At 44.0% G+C, this 22,171-nt stretch overlaps 1 protein-coding gene across 3 annotated transcripts in view; it reads left to right on the top strand.

The window, feature by feature from the left end:
• ZNF423 (zinc finger protein 423) overlaps positions 1-20,690 on the top strand; it is a 422,985-nt gene extending 402,295 nt beyond the window's left edge. For all 3 annotated transcript variants that reach the window (XM_083750440.1, XM_083750441.1, XM_083750442.1), the window contains one exon: positions 19,982-20,690. In XM_083750440.1, the coding sequence (XP_083606566.1) occupies positions 19,982-20,011 (30 nt within the window). In that variant the 3' untranslated portion in view covers positions 20,012-20,690. The remainder of the gene's footprint in view (positions 1-19,981) is intronic.
• Positions 20,691-22,171: the final 1,481 nt, after the last annotated feature.

Below are 22,171 nucleotides of genomic sequence, written 5' to 3'. Positions count from 1 at the left end.
GGTATGTCTTCGTAACTTATCTTTATGCTGTTTGCCGGCACTTTTGGAGAGCTCAGATTGTCTGTGCCGCAGAAAACTGTTTTGGATATATAGACAGTCACGCATTCACATAGATAGGGTTGCTATATTTCAAACAGTGAAAATCCGGGCTGAAATGTTGTTGAGCTTTTTGGGCAAAATCACCCCCCAAAATGTCGTTTTTGAGCTATTTTAATGGAAAACGGCACTGCCGACATGGGCTGCCATAGGTCTGGATTTTCCCAGACATTTCCCCGATTTCCGACTGGACACTGCTGCTGACTGCAGTATTCCGGATATGTCTGGGAAAATCCAGATGTGTGGCAATTCTAACATAGATATCTATTGTTGTGCAAGAACAAGGAATCATCAGTAGCAAAAATATGGAGTGTTCTGTGTTTCTTTTTCCAGCATCTTGCAGAACTAGCCGTCGTAGCTGTTGAGATCCCTGGCCACATTCATTATTCATCTATTTTAGTGAATTTCTTGTCCACAGAAAAGAGAGAGATGTACTCTCCAACATCTCATTCTGTTTGTGCCAGCAGCTATACTACAACCCCTTTTGAAAAGAAAAAAGGAAAGCAAAGAAAGACAAACCTGAAGCAACCTTTGTTCAAAGCCATTACACAGAGCATTTAGATGGTTGGAGTTTTGGTCCCTCTGACTTGCTGACTTGCTATTTGTTCTTTAAAAGAGCTGAGATTGACCTTTAAAGGGAAAAGGCGTGTTCTGCTATTTAGTTTTTTTTTTTGGGGGGGGGAGGGAAGCGGCCATTCAAGGGGAGAAACACAAACTGATGTTTTCAGTACACTCAGCTATTGAAAAAGCGGTAAAGCTTTGGGCTCGTTTAAGTTCGGCGGGTTTTTGCAGTTGCTCTGTGCTGTTGCTGCTACCATCAGTTATGTATACCATAGCTTGCCAAGGGAGAAGGGGGCTTGCCAAAGGACACCCTTCCCAGGGACCCCCCAGACCTGGAGCCAGCCATATCAGGATCCCAAGTCAGAGGGAGCAACTGAAGGTGAAACTGCCTTCGACTTTAGCTGAACCGTCTAGCTCAGGGATGCCTAGACTGTGTCTCTAGCTCCCACAGGAACGAGTCAATTGGCAACATGGTGTTTGCCCCTTCAGTTCTTGATAGGATCAGAAAGGAGTTCCTGTTGTACTTCAGTCCCTGACCAGAGCCGTGATGTGCAAATCAGCCCTTATTACAAGTGGAAGACAATGTGGCCTTTTGTTCTGTTTTAGTACATTGGCATGTTTCTGTGGCTGGTTACCAAGAGCAGACAGCTGTGTTAACACCAGATTTTCTTCACTTGCCTTTAGGCTGAATTACTCTCCTGCCCCGATTTTATTTAATGTAGGCAAGTTGAAGAGATGATGGCTGTGGACTAGGACTCTTGCAACAGCCTTCCCCAACTGAATGCTGTGCCAACATGGTCAATGGTAGTGGGTGATTGAGAGTTGTAGCTGTAATTTGGAGGGTGCCAGGCTCAGGAAGGTTGTTCAAGAATACTTCCCTCCATGATCCTGCGGGAACAAAACCCCAAATCCACATCTCCGTAGTGATTAAATCCCTGTGGGACTGTTGAGGAATCATTTTCAGTGCCCATATATTTTTACCTTTGTGTATGATGTATCTTGCTGGATATTTGCATCCTGCTCTCTCCACCATCCCTCACCATTTGACTCCCTTGATGGAATCATTTCGGATTAATGCAGCAGCAACATGCTTTTTCAAGTTGCTGTCACCCTCAGATAATGAGCAGGCACCAGCATTTGGTATTTTCAAATTGCAGTTACTTGCATTCAAGCCTGAAATTTGCATTAAGAGAAATAAATCATTAGCGTTAAACTCTTTGCAGGGAAAAAGATGTGGGATGCACACAAATCAAAACTTCTTTGTTTCTGGTTTGTTAATCCACAACCTGAATACCTTGTAACTCTCATCTCACAGTTCTTCAGGGTGAGAACACACCTTTATTTTTAATCTGGATGATGAACCAGTTTTAAGTTTATCACATTCTTGTCTGGCTCCTGGTATTGGAATAATTGTCTGTTGTGAAGGGAGACAGTGATTGCTAATGGCTGATCATGTTCTATTTTACAACAGCAGCTATCACCACCACCACCACCACCACCACCACTGGTTTATTACTCCAATTCTAAACAATCACTTCAAGGTTATTTACAAATAAGATGGTTAAAAACAGTTAAAAACACAAAAGTTACGTATGCATTTAAAATTGAAATGCAAAGAAGCATTTGAAACCCAAAGAAGCAGACACTTATGGCAAAGACCCATTTTTCTAACTGGGAAAGCCTGTTGGAGCAAATTTATCTTTGGTTGTTTCTGGAAAGTGCAGATAGTAGGCACCTGTCGTAATTTGACAGGATGCTATTCCACAGAACAGGAGCAGCCATACTAAAGGCTCTGCTCTGAGTTACTGCAGAGTAAGCTTCTGAGAGCTTTGGAATTTGCAGGAGAAATTCCTTCATAGACCACAGAATAGAAGTGAATTGGAGGATCTTGGGTAATTTTCCTGAACCACTTGGTTATTTGAAAATTGGCAGGTGTGGATAAGCGTCCCTGAATGACAACTTGATCACTGCCTTGGATGTTCCTCTGCACTGTGAACAAAAAAAGGCAGCATGAGGACTGCATTTTAGAGAGTGTTCTCTGTTCGCATGTATGGTGATGGGGAGGGAGGTTAAAGATACCCAGAAAAGCCTTCTGTGTGAACTGGAAGTATACTTGAACCTGTCTCCCAGAAACCACTGTAACACATCAGGGGTTCATCAGCAGTCACGGCATGTTATATATCCAGTGTCAGTCTTGCTCAAATCAGACTAATTGAAATTAATGGTCCTGACTATCTTAGGTCCATTAATTTCAGTGGGTCTTCTCTGAGTAGGAGTTAGTTGGATACAGCCCAGTGAAATGAAAATCAGAACATTCTGAGAGCCCATCTGGATGCCATGTCTGCAGATCTGTTTGCTTTTAACCCAGATATGCTGCTTCAGAAGGGCCACAAAGCTGCCTGACTTTTTCATTCCACTTTCCAGGCACTCGTCTCCCAGCAAAGCTTATTTCCATTATCTGAGATTGGTCAAGGAGAAATGAGGGCATAGGAAGAGGCATTAACACCCCATTTACTTTTTTTTATATAAGTCAGATCTTCCCCTCTTCATATGTAATTGGAGCATACTTGAGTTTGAAGAAATGAGTCTGCTGATGTCCTCATTACTTTGGCCTTGAATGTGCCATGCTAAATGAGCGAACTCAGAACAGCACTTAGGAACATGGCATTGTCAAGGACCCTTTTCCGTTGTCTCTGAGACATCACTTCCGAATGCCAAAGCAACGTAGAAAGCAGAGGAGATCATCTTTTAAACAGAATAGCTGTTCTGATCAGTATGGCTCTTTTGTTCGACCTGCCATTGCAAAATAAAAAATAAATTCCATTCTCAGTATCACTTAGGCAGGCTTCACCATCTCATTTAATCAACACTTTATTGCTTCCGTTTCCATGCAAATAATAAATGTGGGTGTTTAGTGTGTACCTGGTCACAGAAATGTGCAAAATGCTAATTAAGAAGTTCTAAATGTGTGTGTGTGTTTGTGCAATCACTTCTTGAAGCTTTGTTGCTACAGAGAGGATTTGCCATGAAAGGGCATTCTGTTTCAAGGAAAGGGAAAGGGTGGATTTTGATGTGTGTATTTGTGTCCCCTGCACAAATATGCTGGCTCAAAGCTGGCACAGTTTATTTCCTATCACTTCATTGTGACAGCCAGAATTTGCATACTAGGCTCCTTCTTCCTAGGCTGTCAAGACGCAGCTGCAGCAAAGGGTCCTCTGCATCCCACAATATTAGGCTCTCAAAGCAAGGCTGCAGTGGTAGCATCTCCTTGGCATGGCTTTGCTCAACAGCAGATGTGATTAAAGGAAGCCCACGCTGGTCTCAGAGAAGTCCCTTCTGTGCCCTTGTTTAGATGGATGGTAGTAGCAGCCGCCAGAGGCCTCTCGAGTCCAGGAATGAGGATTTGGATAGGGTCAGGCAGAACAAAAGAAAGGGGCATGGTTTAAAAATAAAAGAGGAGGCCCTTTTTTAATGGAGGAAAAATTCCCACCCTACTCTGTTTCTACTTGGAAACATAGATTGCACAAGCTCATGAAGAATTCATGTGAGATTATCAATTATAATGTGACCTAATATTATTTATGGAGGGTCATTTGATCACTTAGTAATAACACAAAAGCGCCCTTGTACACATTGGTCTGGTTCACACGTTGTGCTAAACCAAACTATGGCTCAGCATGAATGCAAGTGGAGATAGTGTCCACGGTGCTCCTGCTTCATCCTTATTTAGGCTTAGGCTGTAAACCAGACCTGAGCTCATGGTTTAGCTTTTCCTGAACAAACCATAGCCCATAAGCCATAGAATGAACCTTGGTTACAACTTGTGGTTTGTCCGGAGTGAACTCAACCATGAGCCCAGGTTGATCCTGCTCTGATTCCCTTACATCAGTGGTTCCCAATAGGTTACCAAAATTTTCAAAAGTAGGGGGTCCATGGCTTGGCTTTTGAAAAACAGGGGGTCTGCAGTACTTAGCTAATTGGGAACCACTGCCTTACATCAAAGTGGGGTAACAAATGTTCAGTAGAAAACAGCATTATTTGATTAAGCCATACAACAGGGGAGATGAACGCTAATTTGCTTCTTGGAGGGAGATGTACCCTGCAGGATCAGACCAAAGGTTCATCTAGTGCCACATCCTCTTTCTCACAACAGCCAATCAGATGTCTTTAGAAAACCCACAAGGGGAACTTGAAGGCAGCAGCCCTTCTCTACTGTGGCCGCCCTGTATTTAGAATTCAAATGAATACTCCCTCCGAAACTGGAGGTATCATGACTAGGCACATGGCCCTCCTGAAGTAGTTGCTGCTTGGTATGGCTGATCCTAGCCCAGGTCTGAGCTACATTTGCCTTGGCTAAACCTTTCATGAGCTTTGATACGTTCTGAAACAGTCAGGAGTCTGCTTTATGGCGCTGTAATGGTCAGCTTGCAGCAACTGTGCACCACCCATAAATAGGAAGAAACAATAAAGGCTTGTGAATTGGCCCTGGGACTTGCATACTGGGGGACATGGTAACAGCTGCAGCGTGCAACATAGCAAAGATACGATGCTCATCTGCCATTGTAATGAAGTTACAGCGGCCTTGCAAGCGGAAAACGCTGGCCCAAATTCAAGGGACAGATGGAACGGGAAGCTGCAGAATTCAGATTAATTAACCAATGTGACACCGTATCTCATGGCTTAAATAAGGATTAGGGGTGCTTTGCTGCAAAAAGTCATTGTCCCCCATTTGGTGCTAGAGCAGTTGTTATGTATTCATGCTCTGATGCGCCAGAAAAATGCAGATTGTATCTAGATTATGTTTTATATTAATGGTTCATATTCCGGCTATGCAGGCATGTTCTTTGCCTTCCTTTGCTCATTATTTTCTGGTTATTTTTCACTATATCTCACTGCAAGTTTCTATATATTGAATGTCATTTTGCCCACTATGGGCTTTATTTGAAGTGGCATTGATATAGAAGGTGGTTAACCTGTTAATCTTTATAGAGCAATGGGACTTTTTAATTTCATCTTGCTACTCCCTTAAAGGTGCATGTTTTCAGTATAAGTACATGATTCACCTTATTTAGAAATGTGCATCCAATTGTGTTGTGTGTGAGAACATCCCACCGAAACCTTGGAGTCAGGTTGATCGTCAGATGTTTGCACATCAATGCAACCCTGGACTGCAGAAGTTGTAACTGAATGTGCAAGTACACCATAATGTTGCTAGCTTTTTGTGGAATTAAGATTCCATGTAATGCTTGCTTTTAGAACTGTAAATTTTGAGGTCTGTGAGGAATCACACAGAGGATTATAGTTAGGAAGTTCTCCCATCACGCAGCACATTATAGCTGAGTTATGGGGCTAGTAGTAGCTTTCTGTTCACTAACCCCAGGTTCTCAGCACTCTTTATGCAAAAATGCAGTTATCCTGCAGCACTGACTGCAGTAGGGCAGGGGTAGATGAGAAGGAAGCTGTTCATCTAGCCCTGAACCCAAACCGTATGGTGTAAATATGGGGTATATTTACTTCCATGTGCCTCAGTTGCCTCTCCCTTTGCTAGGGGTAGCCAACATAGTGCCCTCCAGATGTTGTGGAACTACAACTCCCGTCATCGGGATCCTTGGCCATGCTGGCTGTGACTGATTGGCCATGCTGGCTGTGACTGCTTTGTACAGTTAAGTTTTAACTGCAAGCACAGTCACTAACAAGGTTTAGAGGGAAATAGTCCCCCCTTAACAGAACACTAACAGAACATAAGATGATGCTGGATTGGGCCAATGGCCCATCTAGCCCCACATCCAGATGCCTGTGGCAAGCTTGCTCCCCACATCACTCTCTCCACTTGAGATCCCTGGCAGCTGGCATTCAGAGGGCGTACTGTCTCCCGACAGTTATGGTGGAGCATAGCTGTCATGGCTAGTGGCCATTGATAGTCTTATTAAATTCCACAGATTTTGTCTAATCCTCTTTTAAAACCATCTGAGTTGTGTTAGATTAGCCTTAGAAGTGGAGAAAAAACATCAACACTGGCTTGGAATTTTTTGACTTTGTACTGGAAAGGTGGGCAGGGGCTCATGAAAGTCGTGAGTGGAAGGAAAGAAAGACCAATGGGGTACAAGAAGACTAAGAACTGAACAGGTATGCATCTCAGTCTGCAGTCCTAGTATAGTGGAATTTATTTCTGGGGGGAAACAAGCAGGGTGCCCTCACTGTGAACCTTCTAAATTCAAAGCAAAGAGGTCCACTCTGCTTTTCTTAGGAGTGTAGCTACTATTGGCATTACCATTACCTTGTGGGAAGGGGCTGTTTAGTCCTAAAATGACGGGATTTGGCTATCATTTAAATGTTCTCTGCAGCTATTACATCCCAACATTAAATTCAAGGCTGATAATAGTTTGGGGAAGGGCGATTTCTTATCTTGTCCAAATCCCACCCAATTGCCATCTCACAGTTAAGCAGCTGAACATCAGTCTGTGTTGGGATGGATGCAAATTATTACAATGTGTTCAGCGGTGCATGCCAGTGGATCCAAGATCAGAAGCCAGCTCTTTTGTGCGTGAAGCCATTCTTGAGAACTTCAGACCAGGGCAAGGAAGCAGGCACATTGGCAACTCCCCAAGAAGATTGTGGACTGTCCAAGTTGAGGTTAAAAGGGCAACTATTTTCAACAGAACCAGCCTGTGCGCTGGGATCCTCCATTGTCTGTCTTCCTTCTCCACTCCAGATAAACAAAAAATCCATTACGCAGTCAGATGGAAATGATTTGCAGGTGGGGGGGAAAGAATGACACAAGTGCTAAAGATTTCTAAAAATATTCCATTGTCGTGTGCTTCTGACAATAGTAATTTAATTTTGGTTCATTTTCTCCTTTTGCATTTTGAGGCTGTTGGGCAGGGGATGCAAGGTTCATTCTTGAGTTTATTTTGATCTTCAGCATGGGGTACCCAAAAGTACAAACTGGAGACAGGGTGATGTATCTACCTTTGCGAGAAAAATTATCTGGAGCTCACCTTCTCCCGAGACAGGGTATTATTAGTTGCCTTGTTTCAATAGGTGCCTGAGTGAATCATGGTGTGTTTACATATATCCCCCCCCCTCTCTCTTTATAACAGAGAACTTCTCTTTATCTCTTAATAATGTATTCTCTCATGCTTTTTTTTATTTATTTCCGAAGTGCTGTGTTAAGGAAATTTTCCCTAGAGTTTTGCTTTACCTTTCTTCACAATTGCATTTTATCCAGTGGGGCTTTAAAAAAAATAAAATAAATAAAAAATAGGGAGCACGCAGTCCTTGTAATGTGATTCTTAAAGGTGTCTCTGAGACAATGCCTGCTCCAGCTATGTACTAGGAAGAGACTGACTTGGATTCTTTCCTGGTAACTCATCCTGGGGTTCAAAGGGACAGTAAAGAGAAATGGGTAACCGTGCCTGGACTTTAAAGACATCAGCTTAGCACAGCCATTTGTTCTAGGTGCACAAATTGAGTTTCTTCATTTGTTTCACTGGAGGACACAGTGCACACTTTTTTGTAGATGTGAATTTGCTAACCCCACGATTGAAACACATGCACAAGAGCCATATGTACATCATAGAACACAAATATATATGGGTTAAGGTCAAGGGTGTCCATCCAACAATGAAATCCCTTATGTTTGGCCATTGATATCAATGGCATTACCAATTTTGGATTGCTGGAGCTAAGCTATCTTGTCGTTGGTCAGGGCTGTTGAAGGCAGTGCCTTAATCTAGTCCCCAAGTTCAGTAACAGGACCTAGAACTAGAACTAAGGGTTGTATTTAATATTAAAGTCACTTAGTGGTATCCTTGTTGCGCAGACAGAACATTGTTGTGCAGTGGGAAACACAAATACCTTACTGCAGATGATTGTGCAACTGATTGCACAACAAGAATCAGCTGCTGCATTGACCAAGCTGAAAGTCAGGCTCCTGTTTTTTAAAGTACACCTGATCAGTCCAGTGGCTTTGTACTACCATCCAATTGCAGAGACTGGTATCACACACACTTGCTGCACCTGCAGATAGAGCCTAGCCAGCTACCAGGGTCTGAGCGTGCTCTAAAGTCTTTGAGTCTCTTTTAAGAGTTCTTAAGCCTTCCACATTTTAAACCATACAGGTCCTGCTTCAGGCTCCAGAACCCCTGACACTGCTCATAATTCCAGGTCTGTTATCCCTATAAATACCAAGCAACACATTGGAAATAGAACTCCAGGGTCTTTTCCTCCAATCAACTGCACTCTTCTCATCTTCTCCAGCCAATAGTGTTCTCTCTTTCTCCCCTCGCCAGGGAGGCATCATGATGACATCAGCACTGTGTGCACACCTGTCTCTCGTGATGCAGCTGAGAGCCCACTGAACAGCTGTTTGTCAGGAAGCAGGTGACAAGACCTGCCACACCTGCCCCTGCCCCTTTTCTGCATTCCATTGCTATGGAAGAACATCAAACTAATGAGCTCTGAGCAGACTGAACTTGAGCATATTCTAACCAGTGTCAGCTCATCGCTTAATTCTGATATCACAGCACTGTGACTGTGGAACATGGACAAAGAGAGACAGAATGACATGGGGAATTTATTCTTAAAAAGAGAGAGAGAGAGAGAGAAAATGTTTCCTGAAATACTGCCTTGCTGAAAGGTATTTCCTGGAGAACAATTGCTCTTCACCCACCCCAAACGTAAGGTTTACTCAGGGAAGCACTAGGCTTGAGGGGACCCCAAACAAGGTATATTTCAATGCCTCTCCCAGCCCTACAGAGGAGGCAGAGGGGACGGGCAGCAGTGGGCGGCAGAAGGACTGGATGGCAGGACTGGAAGCAGCACAGCACCCACCACCAAGTGCTCCCACAGTCCAGTGCTGTGAAGAAAAGCACTGGCAACTGTAGCAGGCTGGCAGCTGTAGTGGGCCCTCTGAGGCCCGCGGACCCTGTCATTTGACCAAACATGTTGAGTGCTTCAGCTACCAGCAGTGCTGGCTCCAGGATTTGGGGGAGGGGCTTGGACATGGGAGCCCAGAAGAGAGGGGAACGTGCACATCGAGGATTTTCTTGAGTTGCATCCTCCAGTCTTAGATACTTTGTGCCAAAGTGGAAATGGTAGTCCTGAATGGATGGCAGGCTCTCTACTGGCCTCGGGGGCCTGGTAGATGCCCAACCTTGCCACCCTCTGAAGCAGGCCATGGCTGTCAGGTGTTCTCAGTTCTCAGTGGGCTTTCCTATAGATGTGTGAAGTATATTTGCTTGCTTCTCTGGAATCATGTACTGGCTGGGGTTTCATTTTGAAACAACTGCACTGGTTGCTAGTTCATGTCTGGGCCCAATTTTAGGGACTCTTGTTACTGTTTAAAGTTTAAACATAGGCCCCAAATATCTGAAAGGCTGTCTCCTTCCCTGAAAATCCTCTTGGGTGTTAAGATGGACAAAGGGGGCCCTCTTAGGAGGTCCACTGCCCTCAGAAGCTTGCGGGGGTGAGGTGGTGACCTGGGAGAGGGTATTTTCTGTTGCAATCCCAAAGTTGTGAAACTCCCCATAGAGCTGAGTCTGTACAGCTTTCCAGGAATGCTGAAGACATACCTCTTACCCCGGGCCTTTGACACTTGAGATGTATATTTTTAGGAACCACCTTATTTTTGTGATTGAAATCTGTTTTAAACTGTTTTTACTATTTTGTTTCAGTGTTGTAGCCCACTATAAGGTGAGTGAAGGGTGGGTAGATAATTATTATCAGATAAACTAGCCCAACTCCATGCTTCACTCAGACACTGCCTGGAATTGAGAGCACTGTTCACCATACTGTGAATCATCCATGGCTCATTTCCCTGTCTCCTATTTCGTTAAGTGCATGGTGTGCTTCCAACAATGGATGGATTGCTTGTATTTTGAACCTAAAGCTCAAATTCCATCTTCAACTAAGACAGAGCTGCCAACACAGTGGCCTCCAGATGTTGTAGACTAGGGCTATTATGTGCTGTTTGATTGCAGGTGCTGCAATGAAGTGGTGAAGTCAGATTCTGCATGTTGTGCTTCCTGCTTGTGAATGGATGCAGCATTTAAAGGGTTTGATAGGACCCATACCAAAAATAATGTATTTGAGCTCCCCTCTTAGGGATTTGGCTTCTTCTGAAGAAAATGCAAATAATGTGAAAGTAGGGAGATTCCACATTGCGAATCTATGTAATGATTCTGGTTTGTGGTTTTGTCAAGTGATGCACGGAATCTAAATAGTGGCATCATCACATTACTCCCTTGTAAAGTGTAGCCTCCAGATGCTAGTACAGTGGTACCTCGGGTTATATACGCTTCAGGTTACAGACTCCGCTAACCCAGAAATAGTACCTTGGGTTAAAAACTTTGCTTCAGGATGAGAACAGAAATCGTGCTCTGGCAGCGCTGCAGCAGCGGGAGGCCCCATTAGCTAAAGTGGTGCTTCAGGTTAAGAACAGTTTCAGGTTAAGAACGGACCTCCGGAACGAATTAAGTACGTAACCAGAGGTACCACTGTATGGCATTTAGTAATGCCCAAGTCCCCCTTAGTCAACATCATGCCCTTCAGATGTAGTTCTTGAACTACATTAGCCCTAATCAGCATGACCAGTGGTCATGGATGATGGGAGTTGTAGTCCAGCAATGTATCTGTTCAGAGCAATATCCCCCTTTATATATATATATATATATATATATATATATATATATATATTTGCTTTCGTAGATTTTCACGGGTACAGGAATGCAGGTTTTGGTGAACTTTTACACGGGAAGACACCCGAGGACACCAAAACCTGCATATATATATATATATATATATATATATATATATATATATATGCCCTTTCAATAAATCCTCATTTGAAATGTTTGGGAATTCTGTGTTTGGGATACTTCGAGTTTTATTCTCACCGAAGAAATACATATGCAAATAAACACACAGAAGTGGGGGGGGGGTTGCTTTGGCACAAAGAATTCACAGTTTGTTTGACATAATGTACAAGAAGTGATAAAATAGCAAGCTTTGGAGCTGCACAAAGTACTTTGGGGAGGAAAACTAAGGAGGTCTGCACCGGCAGTCTAACTCTGGTACATGAATAAGTGCAGCCTGCTGCAACAATGTGATGCTGCAGTGTGTTCTCAATAGAAACGCTGCCGTTCATCGTTCCAGCCAGAGGTCCTCCCATCCTGCAGGACTTTAAACCTCTTGAACTTTATTCCCTCCGCTTTTCATTTTTCTTAAATCTAACACCCTGCATTCTATGGTTTTTGAGCATGCTCACTGCACTCTTTTTTTTTTTTTTTGAGGGGCATTGTCCCATTAGAGCTTTTATTTATTTTTGTGTTTTTACAAACATCAGGCTTCCCCCAAACAAGCTGATCCTACCTTCTTGTTTCTCGGTGGCTCCATTTGTGTCAGCACTAGCCACCTGAGCTTGCTTTTAGAGGGAGTAATTTGGGATCATTATTTGAAACCAGCTTGGTTGGTCGCCTTGGTACACAGGGATGCTGAAAATCTTCCCCATAGTAATGATAAAGATGCTGCTGCATTCATTATCGTTCCATCAGTGTACGTGGTACTTTTTAGAGAAGTATGAAAATATGTCCTTGCCATCAAGATGTTTACGGCCCTACATGTCAACAGAGGGAAAGACAGCATAGCATAAGTATCGTGGGGGGGGGGGGGGATATGCAGAAAAAAACAGTGTCACAAGCCAAGGCTTAGTTTCTTTAAGGTATGTGGACTAACAGGTAGAGGCAAAGACTTCATGAGAACAGTGGATTTTAAACAAGGGGATAGAGAGAGCTTGAGAGCTATGCAAAGAGAGCCTTTGCATTCATCTAGAACATTGGGATCAAATCATCACTTTTCTTGCCATTTGTGAAGACTGGGTTTTCTTGCATAGCATCTAGCGGGGCGTTGCACTTCACTTATGATAATGACCTCCTTTTTGATGCTACTATTAAGAATCCACAATTCATCAGTGGGCAAGTCCAACTCTTCTCCTCCTCCTCAGCTTTAATGGATCCTCCAAATAGAATGAAGCTGCAAGCTCTCATTCCTAGAAGACCCCCTCTTGCTTTTCCCCCAAGTGTTGCTCTATAGGTTAGGATTCATCCTTTCCTTAGCAGTTGAGAAAGGAAATGAGGGTAGGCCACATATTTCTTGGGAAATTGAGAGCTAGACAGATAACGAACCACACTTGCGCGTTACCTGGAACAACCGGGCTGGGAATTGATGCCTGGGTTTAGGAGAAGCTCTGGTTACCCGCTATCGGTTTTAATGAAGTGTGCTAACTAAATTGGATTTGGAGTACTCATTGAAAGCTGTTTATGGCGCGCTCTTGAGTACATTTACCATTTTGTCGGAAGTGCATGCTAGCGAGCATATGAGTCTTTAAGACAGGCCATCTGTTAGTGTTAGACCCTTGGATAATTGTCAGGTCGTTCTAAAAATAAGCATATATACAAACTGCCCAGCAGTGCAAAGGTGATTTCCCCCTCCCGCAATTTCCTTCTATGACAGAGAAAAGGGGGCGGGGGACAGCACAATGCCATGAGTGGTCATTCTGCGCTCTCAGCTCTCCCCCCCCACCCCGTTTTCTTTTTCCTTTTTTCTGCAGGCTTTTCTGATTCGCAGCCCCCTCCCTGCCGCAAGCCGGTTGCTGCCTGTCACATCTCAAGCTTTGGATTAGCACAGTCCCAATCTAAGGCTCTTGGGAGTGGGGCAGGGGGGTCCCTCGAGGACCCCCGTAATATAAGCTCTGCTGGCTGAGGCAAGTACTTTCCCCTCCGAATGAAAAATATCCGCATGAAAAGCCAAAGCACAAAAGATCTTGATCCTCGTGATGGGTTTGTTCTTAATTGCATCAAACAAACAATGAAATGTAATGGGTAACATTTGCAATTAAGGAAACACCCAAAAAGCAAAGTATTTGGGGGGGGGATGATACCTTTAGGTTCTGGATGCAGGTTTGTTTGTTTAAGGTATATTTGGCATATATTATCCGTGAGTTAGGAAACCACAGTTGAAACCTTAGGTTCCATGGTCTATCAGGTAACAGAGGGTGGGGAAGATGTCTGCCTGGGATTCTAGAGGGCTTTTGTCAGCCAGAGTAACTAATACTGGCCTAGAGGGACAAAGCTGAGACACACCCTAAGCCCACCTAAATAGGAAGCTGCCTTATTCTATCCTGCTCATTGTTTTCCACACTGAATGGCAGGAGCTCTTTGGGGTTTTAGATGGGAGTCTTTTCCCAGCCCTACCTGGAGATCCCAGGGATTGAACCTGATGCTCTGCCACCAAACTGTGCCCCTTACCTAAGTATCCGCCTCTGGTCATGTGAATACAGCCTTGGCTGAGTCCATGTTCCTTCACCTAGATTCCAAAATCTCCAGCTCTCACCAGTAGACTCTACCTGGCACACGGAAGATGCATAACAGATGTGGAGCACACCATCAAATGGACGTGTTGCTGTCTCAAACCGCCATTGATCCCCTCCCGGTAGCATTTTAATTTTTTTCACCTGCTCCTGTTGTAGTACTCCTGTGGATTGCTGGCAGAGATTGTTACTGCAGGGTGGAAGATTCCCAGCTCGAGTGCCAGATTTTTAGCTGTGCTCCATTTCCGCCCCCCGCCCATGCCTCCTACTCGTCCACTTGGCTCTTCTGGCTTTCCAGCGTGGCCTTGCTATGCTTCTCTGTTGGTCCTCTTAAAACTCACTGCCTTTATTGCTGTTCTGAAGGCAGAGCATGAGTGTCATTTAGACATGCCTTTTTTAAAAATACATTTAGTATATGCTCAGTAACAAGAATAAAGTTGTTCTTGAGGGTGGTGTGCTCACCGCAAACATATGTTCTGAACTTCCATAAGGAGGTAAATCACACCGGGTGATTGACTGGCATATGCATTCTGCAAGGTACTGTTCACTTAGTCTGAATCTGCTATTTAGCCTGCAGGTATGAATGAAAGAGGTTCAGCCAGCCAGTAATATTTTTAAAATGTACCGTGTGGTGCCTTGTAATCATATGGAAAGGTGAATGGCTACCTATATCACCTGGTCACTAGTCATGTCGCCAGAATTCACAATTACCTGCCTTTGAATACGCTTATAATGTTCAGGTGCATTGTGAGTTGGGTGTCATTTAATCTAAAGTTATTTTCTGGTTTGGATTCTAATGTGCTCCCCTGGCAGCTTAAGCACTGTAACAGTTGTGACTCAGCCCCCAGAGACCTTGGGAAATGTAATTTTGTGCCCTGGAAACTACATGCCCCATCTCCTTCTGAGCATGTGGTCATTCATACCACGATAGGGGACAAATTTCAGGTGCCTAAGTGTGATTAATTGGGATGCCCACCTAAGTTCAGAGAGAAGGTGGTTCCATAATACAGGTGCCACTGTATTATGGAACCACCAAGTTGCAGCAATAGAGGGGCAACTTTTTTGGGGGGTGGTGGTGGCAGGAGATGGCTTACCCCTGAGAAGCAGTTAGAGAACTTCTCTTCTCCATAGATAAATTTGATGATATGGTAAGGTAAAGGTAAAGGTACCCCTGTCCGTACGGGCCAGTCTTGACAGACTCTGGGGTTGTGCGCCCATCTCACTCAAGAGGCCAGGGGCCAGCGCTGTCCGGAGACACTTCCGGGTCACGTGGCCAGCGTGACATCGCTGCTCTGGCGAGCCAGAGCCGCACACGGAAACGCCGTTTACCTTCCCGCTGGTAAGCGGTCCCTATTTATCTACTTGCACCCGGAGGTGCTTTCGAACTGCTAGGTTGGCAGGCGCTGGGACCGAGCAGCGGGAGCGCACCCCGCCGCAGGGATTCGAACCGCCGACCTTTCGATCGACAAGTCCTAGGCGCTGAGGCTTTAACCCACAGCGCCACCTGCGTCCCGCGATGATATGGTACCCCCCACAAACTCCAGACATCCCTGCCAACAAATAAGGGACAGAATTCTGAAAGGCCATTTGTGTAAAGCTCTCCATACAACCCACAGAGCTTCCCCAAGAATAATATTATTTATATGATTCTCTAGTTTTATTCATGGCAAATGTTACTCTGAGGCCCTGGGACTGATGGGTGGCATGACAATCGGCTGAGGCCGTGGGTTGTTAGGGAGCTGAACAGTGACCCCGCTTGTGAATTGCTGTCAAATTTGAGCGTAATCAGCCTTGCATCTTTGCCCAGCCTCTTGCTTACAAAAACAGCATGCTCTTTATATTAGCTATGTGCAGAAGGTATTATTAACCCGTGTATGAGAAGAGAAGGTTCACAAGGAGAGCTTCATTATCAGATTTAGAGCTGCATACCATTCTGTTATTGACCTGCCTGGTGTAATCAATGCGGCAGGCACACAGGTTGGAAATCATGTTCTCGGCCTGTGGAACGTACGCCTTGCCGCTAGTGCTGATTGTGCATTATCTTTTAAATGATACTGCCTAAATAAGTATGGATCTGCTGAGCACCAACAGCCCTTGCTTCGACTGGAGAATGCTAAATCTTTTGCATTTGTTTTTAAGAAAAAAGGAGGGAAAAGTTGGTATTAGGCTGTCCGAAGAAATTGAAATCTACGGCCAACAAGAAACATGACTGCACTGAGGCAAGCAGGCATATGTCGGTAGGAGGTGTAGTAACATGAAACATGCGCTGTTGCGTTTCTGATGAGGTCTGGTTTCTTGGGACATGAGGTGCATGCAGTGGGTTGTGAAGGCAAAAGGGAATCTTGGCTGTGGTTGTTTTTTTTTTAAAAAAATTAGTTGACTAGAGAATGAGTTTGAACAGCAATGGTTTTGCCCATGTGAGTGCATGCAGGAAATGTCTGCACAGATGGACAGCCCAGACCAGGAACTGCTTTTGCTGCCCTGAGAATATTTGCAGTTCCCCAGGGATGTGCCCAAACTGACAGTGTAACTGTGTTTTCATGTGCAGCCTAGTCATAGCCAGATAGGAAGATGCTTTATAGCAGGTGAGACTGTTTGCCTGCTCAGACTGACCACAGCTCTCCATTGCTAGAAATGGTAGGTGGGCAGAGTAGCAAGCTTGTAGGCTTCCCCTTTTAGGGCATCGTGCCAGCCACTGTGAGAACAGGATGCTGGACTAGACGGGCCATTAGCCTGATCCAGTAGGATCGTCTTGAGTCCCTGTGTTATTACAAGGCTGTTGACAGCTTGCAAGCCAAGTTTTAAGAGCTTTAGGAGAGGTGTGTTTGGCAGGAACACAAGAAAGGTATGTTGGCAGCGCTTAGAGGGCTGGAACTCTCTTCCTAAGGAAGCCAGTTTAGCCCCTCACTTTGTCGGCCAATGCCAGCAGGTGAAAAGCTACTTATTTAGACAGGTCTTTGACTTACAGAGGGGGCTGTTTTCTTCTTCCTCTTCTTCTTCTTCTTCTTTGATGCTGTTATCTTCCTCTACTATTTATTTTTTAAAGCTTTTTAAAAAAACACACACAAAAAACATTTATGCAGCAAAATGCAAAACCTTTACAAAAGAGAAGGAAAACAAGGGCATACCAAGACTCTGGGTCGTATCCTGTATCCTTGCCCTGTCCTTTAATTGCCTCTTGCTTTTATTTATTGTGGCTTTCTTTCTTTTGTATTTTTTTAAAAATACTTTGTTGCTATGTAGTTCTTATTATCCTAAGCTGCTTTGAGCGTCTTTTATGGAGAGTCGGGGGCATACATTTAATAAATGAGAACGTTAAAAAACTCGAAAGACATTTTGAAATAGCTGTGCCAGTGAGAAACAGCAGCATTTTAAATGTCTTTCTCGATCTAGGCTGGGAAAGCTTCACCCCTCCCAGATGTTGGGCTACAACCCCTTTCACCGCTGACCATTGACCATGCTGGCTGGGGCTAATGGGAGTTGTAGTCTAACAACATCTGGAAGGCACTGGGTTCCCCAGCCCTGAACTAAATGCTCACCATTATGCATAACTGCAATAAATGAACAACCACCTTCTCCATCTCCTACAATACAGTTCTTGGTGGAATTGCCCTGCTATTTTGAAGCTCTGATTTCTCTTCTACATTTAATTTTTTTAAAAAAATTTTTGCTGTACCTATTTTTCTACATAGCAGTGTTGTATGCTTGCCCCCCCCTTAACCTTTTGTCATGTGGTGTGCAGAAGAATGAGCATTATTATGTGTAGTTTCATAAGAAACCCACTGGCCACAATGCCTGCTAACAACTTTTGATACGACTTAGAAATGCCACGGCACTTGTGACACCTGGTGGTCACTCTGGGGAAGTGCACAGTTCAGCAACTTAGTGTACAGTATTTAAATGGGGTCGCCGCTACCTCCAGAGACAAGGCCTGCAAATGGATCCTCCATTAGTTAGATGTTGTCACTAGACAATTTTCATTAGACTGATGTCATCTCAATAATAATGGATTCAGGAGGAGTTTCCTGTGCGGAGAATAACTTTGAGTTGCTTAGAAAGAAGTGAAGGATCTGTAGAGAGTTAAATATATTTGTGTGTTTGTCTGATGTTACGCTGATGTGAAAGAGTAGTTGGACAGCTTTGCAGATAGGCATCACAAGGCAAACATTTAGCGTTGTTGTATCAGTTAATTTAGGATACATCCTTATAAGGGAACATATTCCTAAACACACAAACGCACATAATCATGAAATCCCAACAACCTGCCATGAAACCTTGGTGTAAACACGCAGACCTTTGTGTTGCAAAGGTGAAAAGGCACAGAAGCTTTGACTGAAAGCACATACAAATCCTTCTTAGAATGAATGGGCAAATTAGTGGTAACTGGCTTGAGTTCAGTGGGAGGCAAGCATAACTCTTTTTCTCTGAATCAGGACCACAATCTTCTGTTTGCAGGAGTAGCTTCCACTCATGCAAGCAAAACTGGCACCCACTTTTGTAAATTATTGGTTCAGATCGAATCCCCCTTCAGGAGAATGAGAACTGAATGGTCTCTCATTCCGTGCCACCAGATCAGCATGAGATCATGTCTTTCAACAGATCTTTGAGAAAATAACTGTGTTTGGAGGAGTTGTAGACCTGGTTGCAGAGTGTTTTGATGAGGGAGAGTGGCCAGGAGATCTTTCCAGTGCTTCCTGGAGCTGGAGATTCCAGACGCCGTCCCTGAGGTGCTTGTAACTCTGAGACACGACTTCCGCTTGCATTAGATTGGATATGCAACTACTGCACAGCATTAGGATTTATTTAGCCTGCTGGCAAATGACAGACAGGATGTCTGAACACTAATGTCTCCCTTGAGGGGAAGTTGCAGCTCCCTTTATGAAGGGATGGAAGCTGATTGCAGAGGTGTGTGGTAAATGCCATCCTTTCACCAGGTTCGAACCACTGAACAACACAGCCACCTTCCTCCACCCTCGCAGTTAACCCCTTTCTGCCGTGAAATGGATACCTGCCAGAATACTGCACTGTCAGCTGCATCCAGCACTAGTCAGCCTCAGAGTAGAACCACTGACTAACTTAGATCCATTAGGTTCAGTGGGTCTGCTCTGAGTAAAGCCCAATCGCTGGCTACGGCCCTGTTTGTAAAAGTTGGGAGGGTTCAATGCCCTTTTGGGTTCCCTGTGCAAGTTCCCTTTACTGTGCACCTCAGGCTCCTTCCTTAATGGTGGGAGCCAGGTGTAGCTGGATGTGCCACAGGGGAGGCACACTGACCCTCTCCGTCACGTCGTGAAGCTCGGGAGGCCTGTGCGCACCTTCCCCGTGCCAAGTTCAGGATGGGCCGGAGCGCAGCTACCGGTGTGCTTCTCTTGCTGAAGTTATTTCTTCAACTGTCGAAGTGTTGTGAGTTGCAATCTGGCGTCCCTTTCTGCCAAGACTGTCTTATCTGCACCAAGTGAGAATAGTGAATGGAGATATGGCAAAGGCGGCGGCGGCAGCAGCCGCCTGTGTGTATGTGTGTCCCTGTGCAACAGAGAATATTGTTTAATTGTTACAGTTAAGGAAGTCCCAGAAGGCAGGCACCCCTTGCAGAGCGTTACCACTTTGCCTAAATGCAGCGAAATCCTCGTGGTGCTACTTGGCTAACTGCAATCCATTTCGTTGTGTGTTTCTTTCTTCCTCTCTCTCTCCCCCCTTTTTTTTCTTCCTTAAGTTCATGCCAGCATTAACAGATCTATCAGTACAAAGCAAATGTGTCACATTGGCAGCTGTTACTTAGGAGCATTCTCTCTTTCTCTCTCTTTCCCTCTCCCCCCCTTCCTCTTTATTGCATTTTGTTCTGTAATAATTGCAAAGCTTTTATGTTGAGTTCCGCATAAATGCGACTGAGTAGGAGGGTACGGGCTTGCTTTCTATTATTCTGCCCCTCACGCATGTCTCCTTTTCCCCATCTTTTTCCAGAACCACACGTTGAGCCAGCACGCTCAGTGAGCCCCTGGCACTACAGGACACCTCTCTGCAGAAGACTTGACGGAAGCTCAGTGGGGAGGACCATTTGAACATTACATCCAATCAAAGTGTCATTTGCAACCCAGATGTAAAACTCTAATGATTTGGCCATGAGGCGCTGCTATTATAAGCAGCTGGAAATGAATATTAATGGAAGAGATTAAAAGTATTCCATGCGCAGTATTTTTTATTGTCCTGCTTGAGCTTAGTGTACTTTAAAGCTTCTGCTTCTGACTGAATTTATAGTTGCTAGATAGGAATCTGCTTTGATGCTCTTGCCCTTTGTTGCTTCTTGTATTATACGGATAGTCCAAGATTTTAGGAGTGGTTTTTTTCCCCTCTTCCCCTTTCCTTTAGTTTTTTCTCCCCCGTTTAACTGCTTTTTAATTGCGATTTTAGGTAATTGTGCGTCGTGATGTGATGGCTTGGCTATTGTCTGAATATTTTTTTTACACTTTTTTGGGTTTATTTTTTTTTTTAAACAATTGAAGACTAATGCTTTGATTGGATTTGCCAGTTCACCGGACAGTGATTAAAAAAAAATACCCTATGTAATGAATATCATCGGTTTCAGTGCAACTGGATGGTCTGCTTTATAAATGTGACTTAATCTGATTGCATTTAACTAATACAGTTCAATAAAGGGAATACATTGGATGAGTGTTGGAGTCTTGAAGTCCATGTACTGCTGCTGTGTGTGAAGTTTGGTGGAGGCAAATATCTACATGCAATGTAACTTATCAGATGGGATATGTCTCTTAACCCTAAAAAGGTAAAGGGACCACTGACCGTTAGGTCTATGCTAATCTCTTGCCCATAATAATTTGTAATGAGGGAAGCCAGGTAAGATGAACTAGAAAAGGTCTCCTGGCTCTTTGGTTATACAATTCTGTGGAACATGACTTAAGCCTCTGGAAACTCATTATCTTGCGGACTTGGCACACCTAACTCTGGGATTCTAATCCCTTGTGTTATATATGGGAATGGTTTGTAGGAATAGCCTCTGCCATCCAGATTCCAATAGGAGTCTGTCATGTCATGTGCTTGAGATGTACATGAAACCCATTCTAAACGTTAATATCTAACTAGTGAATCAGGAACACTGTGTATCCTGACATATACTGTATTATACACTCTTTCTAGGGATGGAAGAGAATTTCATTTGGTCTTCCCACATGGACCATAGAGAATTCTCATTTTTCTGATTTTGCAATACAGTTCATGGCTCAACAGTGCACCAAAATGCATAGTTTACGATAATACAAGTTTAGAAATGCAAACATTGAGACAATACATATTTTGAGATAAAGTGTGCATCGAAGATTGATGCATGAATAGGACAGAATGGGTTTATGAGTGAATTCTGAGCTATCCATCTTTTATTTATTCTATGGACAACTCTTTACAGGACACGGTGGGTATTAATTTCTGAAGGCCTGTCTAATAATGATAATAATAATAAAAATATATAATTTTTGTACTCTGCCCATCTGATTGGGTTGTCCCAGCCACTCTGGGTGGCTTCCAACAGAATATACACAACCACAACAGAACATCACACATTAAAAGCTTCCTAATACAGAGCTGCCTTCAGATGTCTATGGAAGGTTGTATAATTATTTATATTTTTGACATTTGATGGGAGAGTGTTCCACTGGGCGGGTGCCACTACTGAAAAGGCCCTCAGCCCAGTTGCCAGCAACCTCACTTCTCACAAGGAGGCAACCATCAGAATGTACTCCTCTGAGCTAGACCTCAGTTTCCAAGCGTTCTCCCAGCATATAATGTTGTTGCATGTGTACTGATGGTAACACATGAATTTGTGGCTCCTAGGACTAGCTGTAGCTGAAATCTACTTGGAAAAGCTTTAAGATAGCAAAATCTATTTTAGGAGGAGGGACACACAATACGTTCACTGTTACATCTAGTTAGACCCTTCATATAGCCCAGAACCATTGTTGATAGTAAGCCCACCTGTATGCAATATTTTGGCTTCAGTCATTCAATGTTTATGGAAACATTTGGTGCCACTGCATTAAGCACATCTCTTGCTGCTGAGTAGATATTTCTCTGAAAAGCTTGGGCATGTAAATTCACTGCTTCCTTGCTCACTCACTTCCCCAAATCCTATCAAATCTATTA

This window comes from Podarcis gaigeae, assembly GCF_964106915.1.
Source record: "Podarcis gaigeae genome assembly, chromosome: 8".
Classification (NCBI taxonomy): domain Eukaryota; kingdom Metazoa; phylum Chordata; class Lepidosauria; order Squamata; family Lacertidae; genus Podarcis; species Podarcis gaigeae.
Note: the sequence above shows the minus strand (reverse complement) of the source record. Positions and strands in the feature narration are given on the sequence as shown.